This window comes from Euprymna scolopes, chromosome 4 (genome assembly GCF_053919585.1).
Source record: "Euprymna scolopes isolate OS-2025 chromosome 4, ASM5391958v1, whole genome shotgun sequence".
Classification (NCBI taxonomy): Eukaryota; Metazoa; Mollusca; class Cephalopoda; order Sepiida; family Sepiolidae; genus Euprymna; species Euprymna scolopes.
The window spans coordinates 5,624,025-5,651,259 of record NC_136485.1 but is presented as its reverse complement, the minus strand read 5'-3'; the positions used below and the strand labels follow the sequence as shown (position 1 = coordinate 5,651,259).

Below are 27,235 nucleotides of genomic sequence, written 5' to 3'. Positions count from 1 at the left end.
ATAGGATCCTGAAGAGAAGTGTGCGTTCTATCCCAACCATTATCAATGGACCAGAGGTCATCTCGTCAGCGTCAGACAAGGCCAAACTATTTGCTAAGAACTTTGCAGCTAATTCTACCCTATGCGACGAAGGCCATCAACTCCCTGTGTTTCCTTCTATAACACAGAACAAGTTAGGTAACATACAAATATCTGTGCATGAGATCGCCAAGCTAATCAAGAACCTAGACTCCAGTAAAGCAACTGGCCCTGATGGCATCCCAATTATAGTGTTAAAAAAGCTTCAACCAGAACTTGCTCCCATACTTACGAAACTATTTAAGCGCTGCCTTAAAGAGAAGTGCTTTCCGACTCCCTGGAGGACCTCATAAGTTTGCCCTGTATTTAAGAACTCAGGTTATAAGTCATCTCCCTCTCAGTACAGACCAATAAGTCTCCTGTGTGTTATGAGTAAGTTGCTGGAATCCATATAAAATAGAGAAATAGTCAACCACCTCAGCAGGAATGACCTTCTTAGTGACACACAATATGGTTTCCGCTCTTCAAGATCTACCGCAGATGTGCTGATGGTTATATCCCACAGGATTAGTGAATCTCTTGACAAAGGCTTCCTTTCTAGGGCAATTGCTCTTGACATATCAAAGGCCTTCGACAAGGTATGGCATAAGGATCTACTTCACAAGATTTCCAGCTACGGCATAACTGGAAATGTTTTCTCAATCATTAAATCATTTCTCTCCGATAGGCTCATAAGAGTAGTGATAGATGGACAAAAATCGGAGGCCTGCAATATAAATGCTGGAGTCCCTCAGGGATCAATCCTGGGCCCAACTCTCTTCCTGATCTACATCAATGACCTCCCTAAACACATACTTAAATCATTCGTTGACATCTATGCTGATGACACGACCATCTACGGCAACACATCAAAGGCTGTAAATGACAAAGTTCTCTCTGATTCTCTCTCCTCTGATCTCGAGCGCATGGTTCAGTGGGGGAAGATGGGGCTAGTTACCTTTAATGTATCCAAAACCAAACTCCTATCCTTACATCATCAAGGCTCTGATCCCCATCTGGCATCAATTGTGATGGATGGCTCTCGTCTGGGCGAGGCTCCGTGTTTTGACAAGCTTTTGGGTTTGACCTTTACTCCTGATCTGAAGTAGAACACGTACATCAAGTCTGTTGCCAAGGTCGCTGGAAAGATGGTGGGATCCTTCTACCGCTCCAGAAGATATCTCACTACTGATGCAATTCTCTATCTATATAAAAGCCAAGTACGTCCAAGGATGGAATACTGTTGCCATATCTGGGCAGGAGCTGCTAAAAACAGCCTATCCTGCCTTGACAGAGTACAAAATAGACTTCGTGGCTTAGTGGGGATGCCCTTTTCTCTACCCTGCAACCTCTCTCCCACAGAAGAGACGTTGCGAGCCTATCCTTGTTTTATCGTTATTTCCATGGCAGGTACTCGTCTGAACTCACATCTCTGGTCCCCCCTCGCCAATCTTTCACGAGAACCATCCGTCTAGCTGAATCCACTGTGAAAAATTTCCCCCATTCTATATCTGTGCCTAAATCAAAACGCGGATTCCATGAACAAAGCTTCTTTCTTAGAACTGCACGCCTGTGGAACTCTGTTCCGTCTGCCTGCTTCCCTCTGGACTACAACTTGGATGTCTTCAAGTCCAATGTTAACAAATGCCTAATGAACCACCCCCTTAATTAAACACTTCATCAAATCTCCACACTAACGTAATGTACTTGCAATAACACTTATCCCTGAGTGGCTTCCGGGCCTTGATAAGTGGTGATCACTGTGTAAAAAAAAAATCTTCTAAATACCAACATATTTTCATATCGTGATAAAAACCCATCTATAATTATGTTACACATTATGCTTCAAGCAAACCACATCATCTTACGCTCCCCTCTCTCTCTCTAAATATTTTATTATGAAAATACATGGCAATTAAGCTAAAATGCATTTTAGCCGGAGGATTTCCTAAAGGGATGAAACGTGGAAGATTATGTGTAGCTTAATTGCTATACATTTTCATATCTTACACTCTAGCTGTTCACGTATGGAACACGGATGAACCTAAATAATAAAAATCGGTAAAAAAATATATCCCGCCATAAGATTTTGTGGACACACACACACACACACACACACACACACACACACACACACGTTCTCTATTGTCAAGTTTCTTTTATTTTGTTTTTCTTTTTGAATAGCATAAATCCACGATGGTTGGGGTGGTGTATCTCGCCCGGGAATGAGGGTGCAATGCGGAGAAGGAGCGGGCGTGTTTGACGGTTCGGTTAAAAGCTAAGTGGGGTCAACATTAATGAACTTCTCACTCCTTTCCCATTTGTTGGTGACCCCAGACTTCAATAGCGTCAGTGGATTGGAAATATTTGATCTTCATGCTTTTGAATAGGTCACACTGGTGCACCCAGGCGCCGCCGAGAGGCGATGCTCATTCAAACGCATACAAAAAACTAAAAACAAAAAACAACACTAACAACAACGAATCTTGGTATTATAGTCGTTGTAATCTATTATAGTAATTCCTGTCTGTTTGCTTATTTGTTCACAATTTAATTAATATATACAAAAGGTACACTCTTTCATATGAAAACGGAATTTTACACTTTTATTCCAGCATTGTTTATATATATATATATATATATATATACTATTTATTTAAAAGAAATCTACATTCAATGAATAACCACATTTGCATATTGCATTAAAAAATCTATTTTAAAAATTAGTTCGATATTATTAATGGTCTGTTGTAATAAAAATCGTTTTAATTGTTTTATTTAGAAATATTTTAAGTTGGTTTATTAAATCTATTTTTAATTTAATCTATATTTAATTCATTTTCAGTTATTAATAGCTGAGAACATTTGCGTCTAAAACCGGAAGTGGACTTATTTAAGATATGAGAGTTATTTCCCCTTTAAGCTATGAGCGTTACTTTGCGTTTGATTTTCATAGACCAAAATGGATGTGCTTAATAATGCTTCCCTAAATCCAACATATAGTCGCTTTTCGCAACAAGTATGTGACTATTCCCTCCACCCAGCAATATGTTTCGATCGGGCAACGACGGGTAAATACAGCTAGTTGTGTGATAACTTTGCAGCCCGATTCTAATTGTCTTTTTACCTATTTTATATCAGAGTTTTAGATATTTTATGCAATAGATTTTCCCTTATTTTTCCTTTATTGATTCATAAATATTGGCATATGTTTCTTTTACTCTTGTCGATCCCTAAAAAAATCATACTGTCATTTAAACGTAAAGGGTTCCTATTTGGGACCACGTTCCCTGAGGGCTATGCGAGGAAATGAGAGAGATATTTGTTCACATTACATTTAAAATTCTGCATGTTAGTACAGTAAGAGAAGCAGACAGCAGGGAGAGAATTCCAAATTCAAGCAATATTAGAGTAAAAGGATTTCCTGCATCTAAGAATCTCTACAGTGTACACGTGTGATCTTGCTGCTGGACGGATCTGTCTCGGGTATGTACGCCGAAGGGCTAGAATTCAATGAGTTCATTGGGACACATTCTATTAAAGTACTTGTAAAACAGGTGTAAGGATGCAGCATTGCGTTGCTGGGACAAAGATTGGAGCTTGTTTGATAGTGTGGGACCTATTAGATAGAAGATTCTGTTTGGGCCCTGTCTGAGAATGAGCGCCAAGTGGTAAATGGGTTTTTGAGAAAGTCTTTTTGCAGGTGGTAAAGGAAAACAACTAAATTAAAAAATAAATTATGATTATTTTGTAAAAAATGCCATTTTCTGCTTATCAAAACGAAGGGGAAATCTTGGCTCCAAAGCCAACAGAATATGGGTCATTTTCGAAATGTGCCTAAATCAAAACGTAGATTCCATGAACAAAGCTTCTTTCTTAGAAGTGCACACCTGTGGAACTCTCTGCCGCTTGCCTGTTTCCCACCTGAATACAACTTGAATGTCTTCAAGTCCAGCGTAAACAAATTCCTGATGAACCGCCCCCTTAAGTAAGACACTTTATCAAATCTCCATTACTAAGGATTACTATGATATTATCCCATTGATTATTGTACACGTATAAACCCTTATCTCCGAGTGGCTTCCGGGTCTTGATAAGTGGTGACTTCTATGTAAAAAAAATGCTGCAGGCCGGATTAGCAACAACACTTCATGCATGCGTGAATTGTGGCTTTCTAAAGATATTGGATGCTCTCTGGTGACAGTGATTTTCTAGCATTGGAGAGGGAGTCCACCATCTTTGCAGCAACTTTTCTAATGTCCTAAATGTATTTGTTAAAAGATATACTCTCAGCTATCTTGTTTGAAAGATAGACTCTCAGCTAGGGTGTTATTTCTCATGACAATGGGTTTTTGAGAAAGTCTTTTTGCTGGCGATGAAGGAAAACAACTAAAGTAAAAAACAAATTATGATTATTTTGTAAAAATGCCATTTTATGCTTATCGAAACGAAAGGGAAATCTTGGCTCCAAAGCCAAGAGAATAGGAGTCATTTTCGAAATAAATTTTTCTCCGTTGATTAAAAACTGGCGAAAACGTTATGTACAGTCCTAGGAGGTCTATCCTTCCAGGTGCTGCATCACGTCTTTCGGGCGGAGTAAGTTTAATGGTTAGCCTAGGGCATCACTACCAGGAAATGTTGACAGGGTTACCCAGGCAATTTTTAAATGACCAGAACTCTCTTTTGGGGGCGCAGGCTTGACTTACGTTACATTTCTGGCCTTGTGTCGCATCTTCCCGAGGCGAGAAAGATGTAAATAATACAAAACACAATAAATTTCTTATAAGTGAAGAAATCAGACTTAATAAGGATAAATATTTTAAATCTAAAAAAACCCAGATTATTTCGATTAAAATTAACAATGTGAGGCACATTTCACATTAATGTAACACTATTATTGGGAGTGTGTCTCCCTATGAGGGCAAAGTTCGACAAAAAGATCGAGTTTTAATGTAGAGAAAATCCAACTACCTTAAAAGAGGAACTCTGTATTAAAAAACAACAAAAAACAACAACAACAAAAAAAACAACAAAAAAAACAACAAAAAAAAAACAACAAAAAAAAACAAAACAAAAAAAATAAAAACAAAAAAAAGAAAGATTGTTTCCGTTTGGAAAGATTTCTCGTCCATTGTTTGAGTACAAAAATAGCAGGCGTAGTATCAGAACAGATACTATACTTTGCTGTTAGTGATGAAATGTCATATTTTTTGTAGTAATGATTTTTAAATGTTCAAAATAGCGTTTGCCGCGTTTGCCATTCGAATGTTAAAGAAATATATATATTTGTAAAAAAAAAAAAAAAAAAAAAAAAAAATTATAAATGGGGGTTTATTCGCTGTGGACAATTATTGTAAAACTATCCACCATATTAACCCAGTCGTCATAGGACTCGGTGTGCGTGACTGACGGAATGAATACCGATCGCTGATTTACCAACTTGAAACAATTACAAAAAAATAGCACAGAAGGCATGTTACCACTGAGACGTAAGGGGTTACTGTGATTAGTTTAGCAGAACTGAACAACAACATTAGAGAAATTGATTACGTGGTGAAAATAATAAAGTGATTTACACAAACGAGTGCGTCTCTCTCTTTCCTATCACAGAATGAGGGAAGGAAAGAGGAAAATATCTTTGTTTGTAGAAGGCTCAGTAGTATACATATGGCATTAATTTGCATAAGAGGACAGAAGCTGCTATGAAAAGGACGAGTTGGAAGCACGATGGGCTGTTAGTTTTCGACAGCGAAAACAGAACGAATGCGTGAAATTACAGTTGAATTTAGTCATGGGAAAGCAGGAGTTCGAACACGTTTTTCTTCATCTAATTTCCTTTTTGTATCGGAATGTTTTCGATAAGTATCTATAATTAAAATAATTCGAGGAAAGAAGAAACAGGCGATTTTGATGGAAGTTACCTTACCCGACAGGGGAGGGTCAACAAAAACGGTCCTCTCGTGACGACGACCGGTTCTATGCATGCGTCAGATGAGGTCATGACCTGACTTACTTTAAATACTTGAAGAACTGACTAAATTTCATGTACGTCGCGTTAGCTCAGTTGGTTAGCGCGTTGGCTCGTTATCTAAACGTTTTGGGTTCGATTCGAATCGTGGTGTGAGATGTCTTTTTTTTTTTCGATTTTTTAAATTTAAATATTGAACCAGTGTTATTTAAGCCATTTTTCACGTAATGTTCGTTTTTATGTTTTTTTTTTACTTCGCTTATTCACCCCCGACCACACACCCAAAAACACCCGGGTACCCACCGATTTTTTAAATTTTAATATCGAAATAGGCTTATTCAAGTGATTTTGTTTTTGGTTTTAACGTTTGTTTTTCTGTTTTCTTTTTTGTTATTTCGATTTTTACATTTAACATCGTTCGTTTGCCTTACGTTAGTTTTTTTTTGTGTTTTTTTCTCGATGTTTTCATTACCCCCCTCTTAAGTTTTAACGTTCGTTTTTATGTTTTCTTTTTTTACTTCGTTTATAACAAACAAACCTGGTCATTGACCTCATTTGTTGAATAGCTATTGCTTACGTCGGCGTCGTCGTCGTCATCGTCGTAACGCTCTACGACTTCCATGCGGGCACCTGTCAATTTTGTTCTTACTTAAATAAATTCAAACATCTTTCAGTAACTCATTCTAGCTGGCCGAACGGTTCATGTTTTTTTCACATTTTATTTTCGAACTTCGCCTCAGGGCTTCGAGTTCGATCCTACCCCTCCGGTTTCTTTTTTATTTAAGAGCACACACACCTCCAAACACCCGGGCAACGCCGGGTAACCCCGCTAGTTATATATAAAATGGCTTTATAAAATCAACAGGAGGTTCTCTATAGTGAATGCATTATAAAATGTCATAGCGAGGTGCATCGCGAGGGGCCCCCAACTAAAATCGGTGAAATCAATCGATTTGATTGATTTCACCGATTTTAATGCTAATAAAAATATGAAAATGTAAAACATTCGTTGATCATAATTCAATCCTGGGCAGCGTCGGATCACCATGCAAATATATATATATATATATTATTTCCTGCATCTACATAAAATTTTATCAGGCTATATTATTTTTGTATGCATCGATTTTCACTATTTACTTTCTCGTCTCAACACAACTTAAAAGTCTCTCGCCATCGTCCATCTCACCCGGAGTACACTTTCTTCTTCCTCCGATCGCATGCTGGCCACAGCCAACCCATTCTCATCATTTACACGTCCATTTTCTTCGATGTCGACTTTCTTTCTCCCAAACACGTGATGGATTTTTTCTCCCTCTTTCCTTTTTCTTCTCGCGCACACTTCCTAATGTGCATATGCGCGTTTCTCGGCTACTAATCTCTTCGCAAGCCATCCATCCTTTGCTGTTGCTAATATTTTCCCACGTGCTCATATGCATTATGTTACGATACGTTAGCAGAGCTATGTAGTAAGTTATGAAAATATATATGGTAATTAAGCTACATAGAATATTCAAATGAATTTCTGTTTTATCAAAGATGGAGGCTTCTTAAGTAGAGAGCTACTCATTGCAACTAGAGCAACGCTGTGGTGCTTATAAAGAGAAGTATTGGCACAAAAAATTCATTAAACAGCATTCAACAAGAGCTTAACAAGATTAATTGTAAGGTTATTTAAATAGTCGCGAGTTCGTGCACAAAAAAAAACATGTTTAATGGCTTATATGACATAATGGTTTGAGTATTTGCTAATGGGTTGACTGACCGGAGTTCAATTTTTGGTAAAGTTATAACAAATCCTAAAACATGGTATTTTATGTCTCTTTGTTAAACACCCAATATTATAAAGTAAAGATTAAGAACAATTGGAGCAATACAGGGAATAGAATGGAACCCTTCATTACATATCCGTGTAGTAAGCGGGTCGTCCTCGCCTATGGTTGATTCGTGAAACGTTGAACCTTCTTCTCATTTCGGAAATCATGTTATTCTGTTAAGACACATTACATTTTATTGCGACGTTTCTGTAGCGTTGCAACGAACTATTTCCTGGTCCCATTAATGACTCATAAATAATACCATAAAGCTTATGCAACATAAATAATTTTATGACACCTTGTAAATGGGACAACCATATATATACATAAAACAGTAGATGATTGTGTGTGTGTATGCATGTCTGTGGGTGTAAATATCTAACAGATACTCTCTGAAACTACTTACAGTTCTTCCAAGTAGACAAGCTAGAAAAACCCTTCAGCACGGTACAAAAACAGATATATTACATTTTCTAAAAAAAAAAAAAAGTACTGGAAAATCTAAAAATAGAATAGTAACCATCCCTATTCTACAAGACAAAAAGATTTCATAAACCAGAAACGCATCTATAATCCTCTTATCTTGTATTTGTTTCCGAATAAGTAAAGCACCTGTGATCCATTTCATGCTGATTAAAAACAACGAACAAGCAAAAGCGTCTTTTGCCTTAAAATGAATAACATCAAACGAGGACGTTAAAGATCAATCAAACAAAATAAACTACTGAGCACATAACACAAAAATTAACAGGAAATAGTAATCATACACCAACGAGTAAAATCTTTGTTTGGATGAATAACGCGTACAGAAATATGTCGGCAAGTTTAAATGCGAAATATTCATTTCAAACTTGCCGACATATTTTTAATTCTTTCTGCTCATTCCCATTGTCAATTCATATTTTCAAACCATTTAATAATAAATCTCTTACACTTTCTTCGATAGCTGCATCAGCAGAAGACGCGACTGGAGCGCTAAATGTTTTGGTATCAATTCTAGCTGATGGCACCAAAGTCATTTTTTTTCCAAATTTTGCAATCGCTAATATATATTAGGTACAATGTAATATTCAGTAAAGAATTGACTACTATATATTAGGTACTATATAATATTCAGCAAAGAATTGACTACTATATATTAGGTACAATATAATATTCAGCAAAGAATTGACTACTATATATTAGGTACAATATAATATTCAGCAAAGAATTGACTACTATATATTAGGTACAATATAATATTCAGCAAAGAATTAGCTACTATATATTAGGTACAATATAATATTCAGTAAAGAATTGACTCTGTAATAGTAAATACAAAATCTGCATAAATTAAAATATATTTAAGCGTATTTTACGACCCAGCGAGACCCCCCTCTTCCCTAGTATAGCGATATAATTGTGGACGCGTTTGTCTATATCGGCAGTGAAAGAGTTATATAAATGTTGAAAACGTGACTGACATATTTCATCCGTGTCAGCCGTATGCGTCCAACGTCTTTTCGACATGAATAAGTTTGCCAGACATGCGTACCATGTGCAGCCCATTCACTCAGACTGAATGGTTCAAGTGTTGTTGACTGATTTCAAGTAGCTTTATATATCCACAGAGTCAGTCAGGTCGGAGGAAATTAGATTCATAGAATTAAGTGTATCAAAATTTCTATCCCATACCAGATGGTTTGCACATGTTTAAGCAGGAATGATTCAAAGAACACTTTTTTTTAGTTTAAAACATTTCTTGAGACATTTAAATGAAAACAGTCGAATAGATGCGAATAGAATTTGAACAAATATTTTTTTTTATATCCCTTCGATTTTAAATCTAAAACTACTAAATGGATCCACACCAAACCCTCACTTCCCTTATTTTGTCCTTTAGTCCCCACATTCCATAAGCGATGTTTCTGACAAAAAGAAAAGAATTGCTGTTTTCTGGGTCGATTATACTGGCCGGTTTTTAACCTTGAAGTAATATTTTAGATCCTTACATCAAGTAGTTTCATTATTTGTCTCGAGCGATTTCTATAAAAATAATACTTCTTAACTTTACAAACGGAAAATTTCACTTTGATTGTTGCTGAATTTTTTTTTTCGATTTTCTCTCGCTCTTTTTTCCCGAAAAGTAATGTGTAAGCTGTATTTTTTGTATACTAGCAGGAAGACCCGATGTTGCCTGGGATTGAATGAGGATCAAGAAATATTTCAGCCATCCATATTTTATTATCATCGAAATTGGTGAAATTTCGAATTTTCTAATCAAATCGATTGATTGCCTGCTCTTGTTGAGAGAGAAGTTTGGATGTGTGTACTGTACAGTCTCTACCAAAGTAACTTATATATATATATATATATATATATATATATATATATATATATATATATATATATATATATATATATATATATATATATAACTACTTCATTTATTCATATAAATTTAATATACGAAAGTATAGATTTATGCGTAAACTTTAAGTATTTACTTCAAAAGTGCTCAATACGTAGGTAGAGCTAGTTAGTAATTTATAAAATATATATGGCGATTAAGCTACACTGAATATTCTGCGTTTCATCCAACTATAGGATTCGTCAGGCTTATGCGCGAATTCTGTCGTTGCTTCTTGTTTTTATACATGTTGAGGATTAGTAGTTGGCCAATCAGCTTTCTAGTCTCCACCGCGCCCCTTCCTATCAGCCAATGGGCATGCAGTTTATCAAACAAAGGATCTGTTTTAGAACTAGGTTAGTGGTTTTAGGTGGCCGTTCTCCTTTTTTTTTATACATATAAATATACCTATGTGTACAAAATAATGCACATATATATACATATATACATATATATATATGTGTGTGATCGTTTATGTATATTCATGTTTATTTAATTTATTTATTTGTTTGTTTTCTATTGTTATTGTTAGTTTTAGAGCTATTTTGTATCGCTATCCTAGAGTAAGTTTTATTTTGTGAACACAGTTGTTTGCTATTTCCCGCCTACAGTTTAATAGATTTTGAGGTTCTTTAACGTACAGGATAGAAAATTTTTCATGGAGGCATAATTTACATGGGTCGTCTAAATGTCTGCATGTGGTAGCTTGTCTCATTATTTTCCATTCGACTACCGGCGAATGTCCGCTTTCTTTGAGTTCCCAGTATTTATTCGCTAGTGTTGTTTTTATACGGTGTTTTTTATTTTTGAATGTGCTTTTGTGGTCATAGTAAATGATTGTGTTATATGCATCTAGAATTTATTCGTCAAAACAATGTCACTCTAAAGGTTGAGCGGGAACATGCGGTGAACTGTTGCAAATAATGCAAATTCATATATTGGTGAATAAATGTTTACACCTCGAGGACAGTCATTTGACCTTCGGGATCACGAGTGTGATCCCGAAGGGCTGATAAACAGCTCGCAACCTAAGGAGGTTCGATTGTGTGGGAATTCTAATAAGGGATCAATCTAGACACGGAAGAAGTGCCACTGTCGTGGTTGATTGGTTGTGGGAAACACCCCACGTTACCCCGTTCTGCACTATATAATCATGTGAAGAGCCGAAAAGAGCTAGGCAGTCAGAGAGTCAGAGAATCAGTCAACAAGAGTCATTCAGTTGAGTGATCGAGTGCCCCTCCTCTCTACAATGCCCAGTATTACTAATGCCACAAAATACCAATAAAATAGAAAAAGGGAAGGCCTAGAGATTGTCGAATTATATGAACTCAATACTTGTGAATTGTAAGAGCATTTGTACACACACACACACACACAGCCCCCCCACATATATATAAGAGCAAATAGTTAATAAAACATGTAAAAACACTTTGCAAAAAGAGTTCAAAACCTATTTAATCTGAAAAAGAAACACTTAATAAAGGGATAGTCGTTAATCCGCGGAGTTTCGAAGAAATACTTTCCTTCTCATCAGAGGGTAGGAATTAGCAAAATACGGGATAGGATTTTGCATACAAAAGTATTTGACGAAACTGCAAGTAAGTCAAAGATCTTACTTGATAACAAAAAGTGAAGCAGAGGGAATATGGTGATGAAAAAGGTGATTTCACGTGAATGGATAGTCTGGTGAAAGGTAAAGTATCCAATGACGGTAAAATCTATACATAAAAATATAATTATATATATATATATATATATATATATATATATATATATATATATATATGTATATTATAAATATATATATAATATATATATTATATATATAATATATATATAATATATATATAAATATAATATATATATATATAAATATAATATTCATATATACATAAATATAATATTGATATATATAAATATATATAAATATAATATATATATAAATAATATTTATATATATAAATATAATATTTATATATATTATATATAAATATAATATATATATAATATATATAATATAATATATATATATATATATAATATATTATATATAATATATTATATATAATATATATAATATATATATAATATATATATAATATATATATCCTTTTGTTTGAAAATTAATCGATAGACTAGAAGAAGCTGAGTTTGTTTTCTTTCCTCTGTACCTTAAGTTGTTTACCTACGAGAGGACGAATTGTGAATTACTGTTTCTTTTTCCTTAACGGGCGACCGACCCGCGAGATGACGGCATATCAACACTGACGGAAGAGAAACTAACAAGCACCGGCCGCGAATGAAAAACTGACCAACGAAACCAACGGGTCCTTCTGCATGGAAAAGGTCACACCTGATCATTGTCGATCAGAATAGTGACTCGGACGAGATCAAAGGTCACACTTGGGTGACCTGCGACCAGGATAGCGGCATACCAAGTTGCGATATTCTCTCTGCCGAAACATCCATGTTGATTGTCACCACACGAACTATATCAATCGTAAATAATACAGGAAGATTTGGTCACTATGACAATATCTTTTTGCAAAAAACTTCCAAAATAATTCCCTATTAAAATTCACATATGAATTAAGAACTAACAACATAATTCATTTTCTAGATGTCATTATCGCTGCTAATGAATTCCCCCCTCTACATATGAAAAGAAAGCGACCAATAAAAATCCTTCTACTCCCAATTATCTTAGTGAATGCCCCTTTCGATATAAAACTGCTATAATTAACAATTTACTAACCCAGCCCTACTTGACATCCTGTTCCACAACTATTTTCCAACAAAAAATCAATAACATTAAACAAACCCTTTTTAACAAGGGATTTCCTAAACATTTTATCGATCAATATATCACGAAAATTAAAACGGTTAATCAGAATAAGATAGATTTAAAACCAACAACCTCTAAATATATTAAACTGTTTTACAAAAATCAAATGCATCATAATTACAGAATGGATTAAAAAGTTCTAAAAAGTATTAATAAAAATGTACAGACACTAATAAAAAAAATAAAAATAACAGTTTACGATAAAAACTTCAAAGCTTCCAACCTTATTATGAGCTAGAATTCCTCCCCTTAGACAGAATCACTTGGTAAGACTAACATTGTATATGAATTTAAACGTCTATTTGGGGAGACTGTGCCTTCGACAAAAACATATACATGACTACCACGACATTGTTCAGAAAACTAACATTACATCGCTCTTAACAACATGCCATGTTTAAACACCTGACAAACCAGCAGTCCGTTCCCTTGTCTCAGTTTAGAAAGCTTCTCGTTAATAACATTGACATTCATATACAATGTAACAAAAAACGTAAACTTGAAATATTCGAAGCTATACTAATGATAATTAAAAATCCCAATATTAACAAAATAGATTTTACTAATAACCTCAACCTTTTAAAGTGTTTATAAAGAGCAATAATTAATTAACCAATAAAAATTGTGCATCCATAAATATAAATAGTAAAAATCCAACCAGTTTAATTAATCCCTGAAGATGAATCCAGAAGGATTTGAAAGTACTTGGACAAATCAAAGTTATAGTTATTATATCAGCCAGTTTCCACCTGAAGTAATGACTACAATACGAAAAATAGAAAGGATCCAATGTAAAATTAATTGACTAAAAACGTCTATTCAATTTAACGAAGTATGCATAAAAGAAAAATGCTGGCCAAATACACATACATGTAACATATATATATATATATATATATATATATATATATATATATATATATATATATATATAGTAGCTTTCTTTAGTCTTGATAGACTATAGATATCCAATGTAAGGGTGCCTGCGTGGAATGTTTGCGGCAAGAGTTGCGCAATTTCAAACCATGCCTCCCCTGAACGGACGTTGTTAAATACCTGTGGCCAGTGGAGGTTCAGGAGATAAGCGAGATAATTCTCAAATAGTCATTCATCCGGTACTAGCCAGGCTCAACATTGCTTAACTTCGGTGATCTGACGAGAACCGGTGTGTCAACGTGATTATGCCGTATACACACACATATATATTCATACATATATAAATACATAAAACACACACATATGCATATATATATACACATATACATGTTGTGTAGCAGGGGTTCATATTTAAAGAGATGACGGGGAGTTCATATTGGGGCACATATATAACAGGACTCATGTAATACAGGCATAACGATAATTATAGTGAGGGAGAGAAGACATTTATTACATTTCTTAACACAGAGGAGAGGAGGCATTTATAGACATTACTTGTGATCTAGGGGATGGGACACATAACTTGGAAGGGTTTACAATGTTTATTATGATTGATGATAAACACAATTACCTTTCGCTCGTGATGAAGGATGACACAAGACAACAGTTACAACATAATGATGACCTCTTGATTCATCTGATCAACCGGATCGATGACGTTAGGAATTCAAATTTGGATCTACATAGTCTAAATATTCTCCCTTCGCTTCCGAGAGATTAACGGACCAACTCTCTGGCTCTCTTGCTGGCTAACATCCGAACCCATAATATGGAGAAATGTGCTTTGTTTATGACGTCGGAAGTGTATTTTTCAAACGTGACCAATTTCATGTGGCTTTACATACGTTTGTCCAACACACTTTTGACAACAAAAGAATCCTCGCTTCTAATCTAACCTAATTTAAACAATATAATTTAATTTGCATTGTTCATTCTTTTAGATGACATTTTAATATTCCGATTTCTAAAAGAATGGACAATCACCTCTTTTCCGATATAAACAATATTTAACTATTTTAATCGAATTTAACAATAGACTAAATTTGTAACATCCCATTTCTTAACTTTGCCTACAGGGTTCGATTCTAGGCTTATCCTAATCTCATTTTCACTTATCTAATATTCTTATTTACATGGAAAGGGGATAGCCCTTTTCCATGTAAAATACACACACACATACATTATATATATATATATATATATATATATATATATATATAAAGCTGAACGTTTGTGTGTGTCTGGTCACGAATAAGCGCCTATATGGTTGACTATTATAGAAAACTGATCACATATAATGATAGAAGATCTATTGAGACACAGGAATGGGTATGTTTGATCTGGCATAATAATGATTCATTAAAATTGTGGGGTCTGCGTACGCGCCTGGTCCACAAAGTATGGAAATAAAAAATTAAAAAACGTTTACAAGTTGTTTTTTTAATATAGATATACATAATAATACTTTGATAAGCATGTTTTAACTTAAATAGGGATGGTATAATAAAATTGTGGGGTCTGCGTTCGCGCCTTGCCTCCATAGAATAGAAATAGGCACAAACTTTAATAAAGACTTTTCATATCTATCTGCGTAAGTATACTTTGATAATTATGTTTCAGTTTGAAGAAATATGGTATGATAAAATTATGGGGTGTTCGTTCGCACCTGACCTCCATAAAATGGAAATATGTCACAAAGTTTAACAAGGTTTTTTATATAGATCCACAGAATATTGTGATAAGTGTTTCAGTGTGAACAGGTATGGTATAATAAATTATAGGGTTTATCTATTTTATTTTTACTTTACAGAATTCTGGTGAAAGAACTGACCCACTAAATTATCGCCTCATTAGCCTCCCTCCGCTTTTCGACAAAATATTTGAGTCCTTAGTTAATCAAGCCCTAGTCCAGCACCTAACAGCTGCTAAACTCCTGACTGACAAACAATATGGATTCAGGCAAGCCCGTTCAACAGCAGATATCTTAACTGTAGTCTCTGAACGTATATACCGTTCATTGGATAAAACAGGGGAGGGTAGAGCGGTGGCCCTCGATATATCTAAGGCTTTTGAAAGGGTATGGCACGATGGTCTTCTAAGGAAAATTAGATCATATGGAATCACTCGAAGAATTCATAATGTAATTAAATCCTTCTTAGTAATAGAAAAATCAAAGTTGTCCTCGACGGTCGTACATCCAAACAATATAACATAAATGCGGGAGTACCTCAGGGGTCTATCCTTGGACCTCTATCATTCCTGATATTCATAAACGACCTCCCTGATAAAACTGTTTCGGAGATGGGTATATTTGCCGATGACACCACTCTCTATAACAGATATGAGGGGAAAACAAATGAACACATATCCAAGGAAATGGCAGAAACACTAGAGGATGACCTCCAATCCGTAGTGGAATGGGGACAAAAATGGTTGGTCATATTCAATGCTGCTAAGACTAAGCTTGTTTCCTTCAATAACTACAAAAAACCTTCTCTACCACCAATAGCAATGGCCAAGAACACATTACCTGAAAGTACTTCTTTTAAACTCCTCGGCCTAACGTTTACAGGGAATACGAACTGGAATAGATACACTGAGAGCATTGCCAAGGCTGCTGCAAGGAAGGTTGGCTCCCTCTACCGTGCTAGAAAACTACTTACGCCTGACAGTATCCTATACCTCTATAAGGCAACCATTCGCCCATGTATGGAGTACTGTTGTCACATCTGGGCTGGAGCATCTGCTGCTTGTCTCTCGCTCCTGGACAGGGTTCAAAAGAGAGTCGCCAACCTGATAGGTCCTGAACTGTCATCTAGGCTTCAGCCTCTGTCCCATCGACCAGATGTTGCATCCCTCTGCCTGTTCTACAAATACTTTAATGGTGAATGCTCTGACGAACTGCAAACACTTGTACCTCCCCGACGTAACTACCCCCGACAAACCCGACAAGCTACTAAGTCTCATCCCTTTACAGTAGAGATCCCTAGGTGCAAGAAAGCCTTTTACTCCAATAGTTTCTTCCCCAGAACTGTGGGTCTTTGGAACTCTCTTCCGGGATTCTGCTTTCCCAACTGCAATGATATGCAGAAGTTCAAGTGTAATGTTAACAAATATCTTTCTACTCATCTCCCTTCATAATGACTCCGCTAATTAAGTCCCTGATAGTAGCCCCCGGCTTCAAAGTGGCACTGTGCCTTGTTTGGGGTGAAAATTGAATAAAAAAAAAACTTTTATCATATTTTGCTTTGGTTTTGATTCCCCCAAATTCGAAGCTATCTCTTTATAACCCTTCCTTTTCATAACCTATCATGCTTTCATAAATCAGAGTCTATTTTCTGTAGGCTGTTTTTGAACCCAGTCAACGAGAAGTACTTTTGCTAGTGTATATATATATATATATATATATATATATATATATATATATATATATATATATATATATGAGAGAGAGAGAAAGAGAGAGAGAGAGAGATGGAGAGGGCGAGGAAGAGATAAATCATCTGAACATAATTGCATGTAATTGAACTTGTTTCTATTAAAAATCTCATGGTGTGAAAACTTGGTTACAGTAAGAGTCTTACTCTCCCGGCTGGTCAACGTCTATTATCTACTGGCACGTTCTCCGATCGCTATACTGACCTCTGCATTTACAAAAACTGCAGGACAATAAAGTGCATTCGGTGGCATCGAATGCAATAAAAGAAGAACTGAAACACAAATAAAAACGATATTTCTTATAGGACGAATGGTCGACGTCTTTACATTTACGTTCAAGTATATTTAACTTGGAAACCGATCTTTAAAATTAATAATGCAGCTATTAAGTGTGATAGGTCACGGAGAACGAATAATACCTACCGCGTTTGGCAGATCCAGGAGAAGTCCTACTTACACGAAATGTACTGGGAATTGACTGGAGAGTTTCAATAACCGGATGGAAAAAGTAGCGAAGCAGATAAGTAAATAAATAACATATAAAAAAAATAAACAGCTGTTAAAGTCGGGCTTACCAAGCTTCTTTTTAGAAAGTGTTTTTTCTTTTTAACATTATCAAAAGCATTTTTTTGAAATCTCTTACGTATAATTAAGTAGAAAAAAGAAAGAAAGAGGGAAATAAACTAATCGTTTTAAGAAAGGCGAAAAAGAAACAGATTTAGAAATTCTGGAAATAACGAAATCATTATTTTTCGCGGACTGTTATCCTCATCTTCATAGTTGTTTTTCCACGACGTTTCGGCCAATTGTTCCTCTGGCCTTTGTATGGTGGTTAACCGCGACGGGATAGGAATACTGAGCCTTAACTTTATCCTCAGTAATTACTGCCTTCCATAGTTGGAATTGTCTCACCACGTTTTGGCCAACTTATCCTCTGAATGGCTTTGGGTAACATTGAAACCACTATCTTCAGACAATGGTCACCTGGAACCGTAGAGATTCGACGCCTCTATCCACTGCGCTACAAGCCCTATTCGCAGTGGATAGAGGCGTTGAATCTCTACGGTTCTAGGTGAGACAATTCCAACTATGGAAGGCAGTAATTACTGTGGATAAAGTTAAGGCTCAGTATTCATATCCTATCGCGGTTAACCACATGACAAAGGCCAGATGAATAATTGGCCGAAACGCGTGGAAAAACAACTATGAAAATGAGGATAATAGTCCGCGAAAAATAAATAAATATTTAAAAACACTACTTAACAACAACAACAACAACAAAAAAAAAAGAGCAAGAGCTACGAGGCCGCCAAAAGTAAATCCAATTTCTACTCTCCATTGTTGTATGGATAGACTAGCATGGGTGCCCGGCTTTGCCCGGCGGTTTGTAGGTGTGTGTTGAGCAAAGAAGAAAAAAGTGGTAGTAGGCAGACAGGCTCAAACCCGTACAGAGAAGAAAAAGAAAGTGAAAAAAAAATGTGACGCGTTAGCTGTTGCGCTCATCGCCAAACCGGAAGTGACGTAGGTTTAAATTAAGGCTAGACAATCGAAAAGAGGTGATGACTTTCGAAAATATCGGCGAAAAAGCGACCCATCCCTGTAGAAAAGGGCCCACTTGAGGGTGAAGGGATTAATGTTTTTGGCCAATTTTTCAATATTCATCGCCTGAATGGTCGAGCGTAAAAATGATGCCGATCTCGTGAAAATCCGTCGCCTTTTTCGGAATTTTTTGCGAGACATACATACATACAAACAGACGGGTGAGATTTATATTATAGATTACGGCATATGAAACGGCAATTCTTCCCCTTTGTCAGAAACATCGCTGATGGAATATGCAGACTAAATGACAAAATGAGGAAAGTAAGGCGTAGAGTTCGGCGTATATATTTCTATTGGACGTTTGTAAACTTTTTTTTTGTAGCGGAATTTTTAGATAACGATTAACAGCAACGCAGCGAATAAAGGTGCTAAGTAATAATAAGTTCTAAGCGAAAGTTTTGTGTAGGTTGAAAAGTTAATCATCGCAATTAATGATACTAACTTAGAATAAAATAATTACCTGTGTCTTCTACCTGACCTATACAGAATTTTGAACTGACCCTTTTATTTAATTAGCTCGGATAGATTGTTCTTGTTGCATCAGACATAATAGGGCAATTGATGTTAATTTTTAAGTTACTCATAGTTTTATTTAGTAAATTTCTCTCATAACGCATAACCCTTATCCCTGAGTGGCCTTCGGGCCTTGATGAGTGGTGACCTCCATGTAAAACAAACAAACAAACAAACAAAAAGCAAACAAACAAACAAACAAACAAACAAACAAAAAAAAACAAATGTCCGGAATTAAAACTTTTACCAAATGAGCAAAGTTTACGATAAATTATCTTCGCTTAATATATATAATATTATCGCGACAAATCAAGGCAACAATATATAAAATGAGAAAATCTTATTGTGTATTTTCATATGCCTTACAATTGTTTCATCACTGTTTAGACAATTTTAAATATTATATGATTTACAAATATTCCAAAACAGCTACTCCTAAGACGGCAAAATACGCTATTTATACATGTATGAATATATTCATAATCGCTATTTTCAGAAAAAAAGCAGTGGAACCTACCTCCACTCTACACTCATATTTTTTTTTTTTCCGACAACCTTGGAATTTAGTAATCGCCTCATTTTTGTATTTCTACTTTTTTTAATGATATTTCAACCAATTACCTATTTTAATATTAATCCTGTGTATATTTTTAAATATATAAAATAAAATTACTGGAAATATAATTTAAAATATATAAAATAAAATTACTCGAAATAAAATTTCTATTAATTAGTAAATTGATAAAAATAAAAAGAACAGGACTTTTTTTTACAAAGGAATCGCTACTTATCAAGGCCCGCTCGAGGATAAGGGTTAAAGAGTGTACCCTTAGTGTATCAAAGAGATAATATCATAGTAATCGTTAGAAGTGTAAATTTGGTAAATTGGATTACTTAAGGGAAATGGCTCATCAAGAACTTGTTTACATTAGACTTGAAGACGACCATATTGCAGTCAGCTAGAAAGCAGGTAAACGGAAGAGAGTTCCACAAGTGTGCAGTTCTTAGAAAGAAGCTTTGTTCATGGAATCTACGTTTAGGTTTAGGCACAGATAAAGAGTGGAGGGAAATTATTGATAGTCTTTATTATCTTCTTTAGTACATTAAGGGTTTACGAATGATAATGAAGGGGAAGATAAAATAATTAAAATAAAATACTTAAATAATGATGAACAATAAAAGTTAAATTTAAAACATAAATCAATGACACAACATGTTATAGAATAAAGATTCATTTTAATTAATAAATTTAATTAACCTTTTCATTACAGTCCCTTCCCAATAATTAATAATTTAATTAACCTTTTCATTACAGTCCCTTCCTAAGAAATAAAATGCTAAACAAAATTAATTAGGAGATCGTAAAATGTAAACAGAGTTGATACGAAATTATCATCTAGTAGAAACAAGAATTTGAAGGTTTAGTTTCGTATTAGGAAATCAATCAATTAAAAAACAATTTGGGGAAGGAAAATAATTACTAAAATAAAAAAAATATACAAAGGATTAATTAATATAAAAATAGGTGATTTGTTGAAATATCATTTAAAAAGTAGAAATACGAAAATGAGGCGATTACTGAATTCAGAAAATAAAAAAATAGAAAATATGAGAGTGGGTGGAGGTAGGTTCCACTGCTTGTTCTCTGAAAATAGTTTCTATGAATATATTCATACATGTATAAATAGTGTATTTTGCCGTCTGAGGAGGAGGGGTTTTGAAATATTTTTTAATGATATAATATTTAAAATTGTCCAAACAGTGATGAAACAATTGTAAGACATATGAAAATACACGATATGGTGTGCTCATTTTATATTTTCTTGTCTTGGTTTTTGCGAAATGATCATATGCATGTCTTATTCTGAATACTGATAATTATGAAGCTTAATAAATCGAGTCAATTACTTTTGACTTTCATTTTATTGGTATATGAATATTACCGAAATTTTTATATATAAAAATTTTGTTAAAAATATTTTATAAGATATATATATATTCATTCAGAAATAATAACAAATATTTTGTTCTTTCTATTGACCACTATTTAACAATCTTGTTGTCTTCATTAGTTCTGACTTTTGAACACCCCAAAGGGTGTTCAAAAGTCAGAACTAATGAAGACAACAAGATTGTTAAATAGTGGTCAATAGAAAGAACAAAATATTTGTTATTATTTGGGGGCAAACAGTTACATATGGTCGCTACAAATAGCCATCTGTTTCAGTCATAGAGACTTCATCAGGCGACCTGGAACCTCCGACGCCCCCCCCCATTTTTTTTTTTTATTTGGCGTCGAGAGGTTCCAGGTCGCCTGATGAAGTCTCTTTGACTGAAACAGATGGCTATTTGTAGCGACCATATGTAACTGTTTACCCCCAAATAATATATATATATATATATATATATATATATATATATATATATTATAGCAAACACCATTTGACAAGTTAAAAAGATGTTTGACAGCGCATATTAGCAAACATTATTACTGAATATTTCATGTGCGAGGAAGGGCATTAAACGTGCATCTTGAATCGAATTAATAAAACATGCAAAAGAATACACAATCAATTGTTTAGAGAAGTTGTCCCCTTTTTAACATGGCAGCACACTATTAAGATTTGGCATTTTCACAGCTATAACAAGAAAAGTACATATTTTCTACCCAATCAATAATCAAAAAACATTGGATTATTTGGACTACTACTCGCAGTTTTGGTTATTTTCACAATATTTCAACGGATTTATTCTCCAACTTTCTTCAAGTTTATTTTTTTTAAACTTGAAGAATATTCATATCAAATTCAGAAACTTTATATTGTTTATATTTTCTAACTAAATTGTTTTTAATCGCCGGGAGTAGATTATTCTTGTTGCATCAGTCATAGTTGGGTTTAATCTTATTCATAGTTCTGATCGCTTGTAATTAGGATTGAACCTTCAAAAGATTGTTATTTAGAACTGATTATTAATCAGCATCTTAAACTATCATGTGTTTATTTGATAATCTTCTGGAGATTGAAGGTTCAATCCTTACTAGGAGGGCTAATAACTCAAAATAATAGAAATTAACACCTTTACTCAGTCTGAGGAAAAGTAAAACATTCCTCTGTTATTAATTTAATATAGGGTTCAGTTCGAAATTCCGTATTGATTCCAAAGTTAATAATATCGAAGCTGAGAATAGCAATCGAAATAATCTAAAATATCCAAATTGGTTTAGTTTGTCTTTTTTCTCAAAATTCCTGGATAACATTTTTAAAACCCTGTCCTTTTTCAGTTTACATTCGCATTTTTAATTTTGTCCTTTTTAGACTTTTTTGTCGCCTTCTATAAGGTCTGAATTATAAATCGAAAACAAGTTAAAATTATATCAAATCAAAGAACCCCATCCGCCCCCCCCCAAAAAAAGTGAACAAAATAATAGGAGAAAAAAAAGAGTTTATAAATACATTAAAAAAAAAATGATCCCTTTTGCCGGAGTTCTTAAAAAAAATCGAGAAACTGCAAAAATCTCTTTTATGTTCACTTACGATTAATAAACGATTCCCATCTGTAACTTCTTCCTGCAAAAGTTCGTCGGTTGTATTTTTCGCATTGCTCTTTTCGGTAATCCGGTTCAGGAAAAGGGCAATCCTGAAAAAATAAATGAAAAAAAAATAAAGGTTGTATATTCGCTGTACATACCCACTGTTGCTCTATTTATTCACTACCCTTTTCCCCCAACACAAATGTTAAACACAATCTCGGTTTTTAATGCGATGAAAGTCTAGCATCCGCAATAAAGTCTAGCATCTGACATTATGTTTAGACATTTTCGTATGGGCACATTTTTTATCGTACACACATGAAACTCTTAAGTCCTATTCGAAGTAATCTCCTCCGGCTGCAATGCTCTTGTTGTATAATTCCAACAACTTTTGGAAGGTCCCATGGGTATCGTTTTGTGTGAGTGTGTCAATGACCCACATCACAGCCTCTTTCATCTCCTCAATTGTCTCATAAAGACAGCCTCTATGGTTTTCCTTGAACTTGGGGAATAACAAAAAGTCACAGGGAGTAGGGTTTAGACTATAGGGAGGATGAGGAACTGTTTTGATGCCCATCTTGCTGTCATGGCAACGTTTTCCTTTCTGATAGTCTTGGGACAAACCTCGCGCATATCAGTTTCTCGCGAATAATTGGGTGTGACACACGACGATCCTTATTCATAACATTCTTTATTTTCTCAATCAACTCCGTTGTTATAACTCCCTTACTCCTTCCACATCTCTCATCATCCCTCTCAGATTCTCGGTCTTCCTTGAATCTCTTATGCCATTCAAAAACTGATAATCGATTCATGCCAGATAGTCCAAATACAGTCTGAAGCGTTTCATACGTTTCTGTGGTATTTTTCCAAGTTTAAAACAATTTTATTGCATATCGTTTTATAAAGTGTCCTCACGTTCAGACTGCATTTTTGAAATTCACCAGCTGTTACAATCAGGATTTAGTAGGATGTATTCGAATTCCTGTTGTAGCTGTTCACTTCAACCTGTAGTCATAAAAATTGACAATAATCTCATAAGATATATCGCTATAATACACTGAATTTTCAAAAGTCTACGACAATTTTAAACATCCGTACAAAAATAGTCTGGAATCTTATTGAAGGCACCACGTAAATTGCTCTACTAGTATGTTCAACCCGTTGAAGTAAACCTTGAAAAAAATTAGTGCAAAAGACTGAACTCACAGACAAGCTATTAAATTATTATTTTTTAATTAATTGAATTGAATTTTGATTAATAATTTAAATTATAGAATTAATAAGCTTTATGGGTTAATTCTTCACATAGAAATATATAAATATGTGCGCATACCAAACTTTATTTGACTAAATATTGTAAATTGTTTGAGGGTTAAAGCTTTGACACCGTTCTCTATAATTGCTTGATACGAAAAGCTCATTTCCATACGGACGTAGTTTGTAGTACGCTTTGCAATAACGGATGATAGTTATTCATTTTATACATAGTTGTATGACTGCATTCCGCTGAGTTTCTATACCAAAAGAAAATGAGACTCGATCAGTATATTCGCCTTTGTTTATTGACCAAACGCTGATTTAAAAGAGTATGAATAAGCAACACAACCATTTCATAAATCCGTTCCCCATTGTTTGTTAACCATTTTAATTACACAAATATATATATATATATATATATATATATATATATATATATATATATATATATATATATATATATAATCTTATTAATATTTGTTACCAAACATTTTTTATATATTAAAATTCAGTAATTGAGGATGAACGGGGTGAGCCCAAACTGCTTGTTCTTTTAAAATAGGATTATGAATATATTCATATATACATGACAAATGTATTTTAGTGTAAGAAGAGAAGCTATTTTGGGAATATTTTTAAATAATATGTTTAAATCTGTCCAAATGGTTACGAAATAATTATAACACATAAGGAAATACACCATATAATGCTCTTTTTATATTTGTTGTCTTGATTTGACGTAAACAAAGGGTTCTGCTCGAAATTCAGTCCAAATTTCCGAGTTCGACAAGGTACACATGAAGAAGGTTGGAGGTTATATCGACCGAAATGTGTAAATCGCACTCATGATAAGTACAGTAGTCCGATGAATCTAAATAATGCGAGCCCTATGAATAAGAGTGGATGATATTGTTTAAAATCATAATAAATAAATCTGAAAAGATTAAATAAAATAAACTTTTATTCAACCCCCAACAAAACAAATTATAACCAAAGCGTCAACGGTTACTGTGTTATAGAACAAGATTTTTGTCAGGTCGGGGGTTGTGCAGCAGGGTGTTTATTCACATTACATTTAAATTTTTGCAAATCGGTACGGTCAGGGCAATAGAGGTTAGGAAGAGAATCCCAAAAACAAGTGGCCCTAAGGAATTAGATCATCATCATCATCATAGTGTATGAATCCGAAGATTCTATTGTTGGTATTGGTTTCCCCGATATTTTTCTGGTCCGAATTCTTTAATGAAAGGCATCAAGATTACAGGAGGGATCACGTGAAGGTTGTAAACATCCTAAGTGAAAGCGATTTATTCTTGTCGAACGAACTTGATTCGAACTTCGTTAACCACTAGACCATCGACACCTCCTAAGAAAGTAAATACCGGAGTACGACATCTAGGGACTCTATAATGAAGACGTGGGTTTAGTAGCGAGTGAGCAAGTCACGGTATCGTGGAGTTGCTTTCTAGCTGACTAAAAAATGATTGTTTTCAAGTCAAATGTTAACAAATTCTTGACGAGTCAATCATTAAAATAATCATTTCACTCATCGTTTCCAATCATCTCATGCTGTTGTTCATCGTCAACATACAATCCCATTAATTTTTAACCTTGAGTGGCCTTCGGGTCTTGATAAGCGATGACATACTAGTGAAATAAGCATAAAACATCTGCCATCTTCATTCATGAATGATGAGAGGAAATACGTTTAATTTTACGCGGGGAAAATATAGAGTAAACGAATAATGGTGTCGAATGTTTATGGAAGAATTCCAATGTTATTTATGTGACACGAATTCAAGTAATAACATAGGTTTGAAATAATGGATTACTGACTCAAGAGTTATGGATGCTGTGCTTTGTTTGAAAGTATTAAAACTTTTACGAGTGAAGTTTTTACTACAGCTTTTCCCTCTTGAGAAAAAGACAAAATACACATTTTATTAGCGACAACTTGGGAAAATAGCTCGCAAATCTCAATCGTTATTCACCAGGATAATAAAAGTTATGTTGCCTGCATTTTCAAGCGATTGACAGGAAATTTTTATTATTACTATTATTATTATTACTACTATTATCGGCTCACATGGATCTTTCACACAAGTCAGCAAACGATCTGATTGGAGTCCTGTGGTGTTCTCTGGAAGCTGAGTGACAACAAGTCTCCCCAGACGTCCAGCTTTCTCCTCCTCCTTCGATAGCATTTGCAAATAAATTTGCATCATCGCAACAGCCTCTTACCATTGATTTCTCGCTAGCAGTGGCCATTGGTTTATACTGGAATTTGAGTGGCACTAAGCCTCCCCAAGTATTATTATTATTATTATTATTATTATTATTATTATTATTATTATTATTATTATTATTGTTGTTGTTGTTAAAGAATAAAGAAACGAAGTCGAAAACGACGAAAAAGACGAAGATGAAAAAAAAACGAAGTAAAAAAAATAAAATATGAAGTAAAAACTAAAAAAAGTAAAAAAGTAAAATCGAAAAAATAAAATACGAAGTAAAAACTAAAAAAAGTAAAAAATTAAAATCGAAAAAAATAAAATACGAAGTAAAAACTAAAAAAAGTAAAAAAGTAAAATCGAAAAAATAAAATACGAAGTAAAAGATAAGAAACGAAGTAAAAAAGAAATAAAAGACAAAAAAAAAAACGAAGTAAAAAGTCAAAGATAAAAAAGAAGTCAAAGTTGTAGACGAAGTAAACAAATACGACGACGAAGATGAAGAAAAGGCGAAGAAGATGAAAAAGACGAAGAAGACGAAAATGAAAGCGAAGAAAAATAGAAATAAAAATAGTGAAATAAAACAGAACGAAGAAGAAAACGAAGAAAACTGGAAAGTGAATCAACTAAGCAACGGCGGAAATTTC

At 34.4% G+C, this 27,235-nt stretch overlaps 1 protein-coding gene across 1 annotated transcript in view; it reads right to left on the bottom strand.

Annotated features, from left to right (window-relative positions):
- The window catches only part of LOC145266490 (thrombospondin type-1 domain-containing protein 4-like), a 1,186,987-nt gene that overhangs the window by 367,675 nt on the left and 792,077 nt on the right, over positions 1-27,235 (bottom strand). Inside the window, exon 5 of the mRNA XM_080122215.1 lies at positions 23,102-23,204. Within this exon, the coding sequence (XP_079978341.1) occupies positions 23,102-23,204 (103 nt within the window). The remainder of the gene's footprint in view (positions 1-23,101; positions 23,205-27,235) is intronic.